This window comes from Aptenodytes forsteri, unplaced genomic scaffold (assembly GCF_000699145.1).
Source record: "Aptenodytes forsteri isolate BGI_AS27 unplaced genomic scaffold, ASM69914v1 Scaffold147, whole genome shotgun sequence".
Classification (NCBI taxonomy): Eukaryota; Metazoa; Chordata; class Aves; order Sphenisciformes; family Spheniscidae; genus Aptenodytes; species Aptenodytes forsteri.
Window position 1 is genome coordinate 1593867 of NW_008795320.1, and position 4174 is coordinate 1598040.

The 4174-nt window shown below is 63.8% G+C and overlaps 2 protein-coding genes across 2 annotated transcripts in view; one reads left to right on the plus strand and one right to left on the minus strand.

Moving 5' to 3' along the window:
- Positions 1 to 1008: 1008 nt before the first annotated feature.
- On the minus strand, positions 1009 to 3462 carry ATP5D (ATP synthase, H+ transporting, mitochondrial F1 complex, delta subunit; the record flags this gene model as incomplete). Its single annotated transcript, XM_009279890.2, has 4 exons — positions 1009 to 1138; positions 2050 to 2177; positions 2731 to 2819; positions 3276 to 3462. Coding segments are annotated over 3 exons (399 nt in total), but the record flags the coding sequence as incomplete, so codon positions are not given.
- Positions 3463 to 3852: 390 nt separating this feature from the next.
- CBARP (CACN beta subunit associated regulatory protein) overlaps positions 3853 to 4174 on the plus strand; it is an 8400-nt gene continuing 8078 nt past the window's right edge. Inside the window, 1 exon segment of the mRNA XM_019472211.1 lies at positions 3853 to 3865. Coding sequence (XP_019327756.1) covers positions 3853 to 3865 — 13 coding nt within the window.

Below are 4174 nucleotides of genomic sequence, written 5' to 3' on the forward strand. Positions count from 1 at the left end.
GTGCCCAGGGGCCAGCGGCTGCCTCGGCCTCCCCCGGCTGGCGAGCCCGCGCTGGGGGGGGTTTGCGCAGCAGAGGGAACCCGAAAACCCTCTGGGGAGGCGTGGGGAGGACGGCACCGAGCGAGGAGCCTGGCAGCAGATGGTGCCGTTGGCAAGACACGCATCCTCGGGCGTCTGGCACAGGCAGAACCGGCCCCTCGCTCGAACCCACTCCTTCCCAGCGGCGCTGCCGTTTCTCGAGGCGCGTGGGGACCGGCGAGCTCGCCGCAGACACGCAAGCACCTCCCGCTTTATCCCGGCTGCGAGGACCCCAGGGCAGCCTCCTCGGACGGGGCTGCTGGCTAGCAAGCCCCCAGGCAAGCAGCAACTTCAGCAGAGCAACATCATCAGCCACCCCCACCACACACGGATTCAGGAAAGACTCCCACCACGTACGGCATCTGCTTCCCTCTCCGCACCAAGCCTGTCTCCAAGGAGCAGGGGGAGACTTCCCCTGCTCTGCGTGCCACACGCGCGGTGGAAACGCAGCAGCAGCAGGGGAATGGGTCAAAGCCCGGGCAGCTGCTGTCCAGCTGCAAGAAATACCGTGAAGAAAGAGCCCGGCCGACGCGAATTCCTGCGGCAACGGAGCCGCGAGGCTGAGCAAAAGCCAGTGTTGGATGGGGCGGGGGGTCAGCACAGGAAGCCTCTGGTACAGACCTGCGCTGGCCCATGGATGCCTCCTCCCGCGCTGCTGTAATCCTGCCGTCCAGGTGGATTAATGGAGGCAGAGGCGGCTGACAGCACAGGGAGGGGGTTATAAAATCTGCCTGGTAACCCTCCCGTAAGTGAATCCCCCACGGGAACCCCCAGCCGAACCCCAGGGCAGTGCTGGAGGTACACCTTCCCCGAGCGACTGCACGCCGGCAGACCCCAGCGTGGGGGCAGGAGCCTGCCCCCGGGCACCCAGCCACCGGTGCAGCACAAGCTGCAATTTGCTGCCTCAGAAGAAGGTGACATGCTACGAGACGGGATTACATTTCCTTTTAATTGATCAGAGCGTTTTCTCCGCCTCCATTTGTCCCGCACCATCTGTACAACCGGGGAAGCCAGGACAAGTAGGACAGTCTGGGGTTTCTCTACATCGACAGTGGGATTCCTGCAACACACAGAAGCGGAGTCGGTTTTAACGCGGGGTGGGCTCGGCAGAGTGGTGGATTCTGATCCGAGGGCTTGGCCCTGGCTCAGGCTGTTAAACCGCTGCGAGTAAGCAAGAGCCACCGGCTCTCTTAGACCTGACCTCACGGGCCAAAGAGCACAGGGACCAGAGATCAGGGAGATAGCGGGGGAGCCGCTGCCCTGCTGTACCTGCTCCAGGGAGAGGCCGTCGGAGAGGCTTTTGGTGACTCACCTGCCAGGCACAGCACACACGCTGCCGCAGAGTAAGTCTCCCAACTGCCAGCACGTGGGAAGAAGAGGGATGAGGCACAGTCTTAGCAGGGTAGAGGGAAAAGGGGCCACGAGGTAAGCAGCCCGGCCTTGCCTCCCCTGAGACAGAAGCTGTTTGTTTTTAGTGGAAGGGAGTGTACACGGAGCAGAGGCCACACATTGCTCTCCCTCCGGGGCCCCAGGCATCCAGCCTGCTCCTGAGCTGCCCACTGGCGTGACCTGTCCCAGCAGGGACCTGGAGGCAGCAGGGAGGCCCTACCAGTGACTGCAGGCTCCCAGCCTGTCCCGGCGTCAGGCTGAACCCCGCGGCACTGTGCGGCGGCGCGGCACGGCACTGTGCAGCGGCGCGGCACTGCGCTGGGCCCTGCTGCCATCTAGCGGCTTCAGGTCAGCTCCGGGCAGGGGCCCCCCACGAGCCCCCCCAGAGCCGACGCCCGGCCACGGAAAGGGACAGCTCTCGTGTCACCGCTCCCTGAAACCCAGGCACAAACCCTTGTCCAGCCCCGCGCAGGCCAGCAGGCCTGGCTGCTGTGAGAGGAAGCTCCCTATGGGCAGCACGGAGCAGGGACTCGTCTCCAGAGCAGGTCTGGAAATCTCAGCCAGGATATAGGTGACACTTACCTTAATTACTCCAGTGCTTTTACAAGGGCTTCATTAGCTTCTACTTTAATCTGAGCTTCTGCTTTAGCTGCTTCATCGGATGCTGCAGCCATCTCCGAAACAGCCTTCTCCAGATTTGATTTTGCAGTCTGAACGTGAGAGCACGAGGAATGCGTCATCGAGAGACCACTGCAGGACAGGTGACTTGTCCTACAGCCCTTGAGTCACTCCTCCCCACCCCTCCCTTCACTGCAGTCATTGGCCCCGTGCACGGGGCCCCACAGACCCGCTTACACGGCTGCATCGGCAGCAGATGCCTTATCAACAGGCCCCAATGGGGAAAAGCTGTTCCTGAGACTCAGAAGGGTGGGAAGGGGCAAGATCAGCATCTGTCCGAGGGGAGGGAAGTGGCCCGGAGAAGGGTTAACGACTGCGTGGCTTCCTCTCCCCACAGCCTGTGGAGAGTTCACTGAGAAGAAGCTCCGAGCCTTTGATCCCGATCAGCAGGCGCTGGGGAAGCTCGGGGTGAAGGCACAGCCCCTGGTCTGGGCATGCTTTCCGCAGCCACAGGAAGCTCCTGAGACAACCACCCCGTGTGAGAGAAGCGGGGAGCAAAACTCCCTCCACGAGGGAGCCCGGCTGCCAGGGCCTGCCTGAGGGAGGCAGGGCGCAGCCCGGCCCACGGGGACCGGGGTTACTCACAGCCAGATCCAGCATGTCCATCGTCACCGCCTCCTCCGCCAGCACCTGCACGGTGGAGTCCGCGTGGACCGTGACAGAGCCGCTGCTCACTGCAAAGGCACAACAGCGGGGGCCGAGTCAGGCAGCGCAGGCAGGGCTCGTTTGGGGGTCCAAACACAGGGCAGCACTGGCAAGCTCATCCCCGGAACCTCCACGATCCCTTTGCCGAAACAAAACCTCGACGCCCTCCCGTAACAATTCCCAAGTCCCGCAGGGACTCGTTTCCTACCAAAAGGGAAGCTAAAGCAGGGGATGCTCCCGGAGAGTCTGAGCAGAACCAAGAAAACCTGACCCCAGACCACGGCCTCACGCTGAGCCCCATCTTCCAGGGCAGATTCCCGGCCCCGCAGGGCAGCCTCCAGCAGCCCCCGGGAGGCTGGGAAAGCAGAAATCCCTGGAAGTGCACCAGGGCACACCTTGATCGGCAGAGTCTCCCTTGTGAAAGCCCTGAGAACACTCCCCCACGCACGCTTTCCTGCCTCCCCAGCTCCGCCTGCTTTACTTACCGAAGTACTTGGTGGCTGTGCCATCCTCAGCATAGACCGTCACGACTCCCGGTTTGAGGACCTGCAGGGTGGGGACGTGAGAGGCCAGGATACCGAAGGAGCCGGTCAGCGTGGGCACGTCCACCTGCTTCACGTTGGCGCCGTTGTAAAACACCTGGACGGGGAGGGCAGAGCAGATGGAAACAGTCCGTCACCAGGAACGGAGGGGAAGGCAAGAGGTGGCTCCCCCGACTCTGGAGAGCTGAGGGATGTGGTGGGCAGCCTGCTCCCACCCCGAGGGAGCAGCCCTGCTCCCAGCAGCTGGCAGGCCGCGGGGTTTAACGCACAGCAAAGTGTGACCAGGACAGCCTGAACCTTCACAGGGTGGGAGCGGGGCCGGGTTCTGGAGGAGGGGTCTTGGCAAACGGAGCGGGAAAGCGCTCCAAGCCTCCCGAGAGGCGTGGTGGTGGCAGGGAGGCGGCACGTGGAGATATGAAGTCGGGAGTGGGCGAGAGGCAAAGGGTGCAGCTGGGAGAAGCCTGAGAAGAGCGTAGGGAGACCTTGACGCCAACCGTCACCGCTCCGACGGGAGTCAGCGATGCAGCCTTCGTGTGAGCATCCCACACAGCTCTGCCAATGCTGCACAAATCCTGCCTTGCAACACCGCAGCCCCGTCCCGAGCACCCTGCCAGCGCCCTGCCCCAGGAGAGCGGCAAGCCCAGCTCACCCCGCAGCCCTGGGCATTTCGGGGGGCAGACAGAGGCCGTGCCCCACACCCGGGAGCGGCGCCAAGAAACCGCTCCGGGGTGGCAGCGCTGGCAGCAGGGCGGGGCCCAAACAGCCACACCGGCTCCAGCAGAAGGGCTGGGGCTGGAAGAGCAAGAACGTCACCCCGCGGGCCCCGGCAGAGCTGCAGCGGG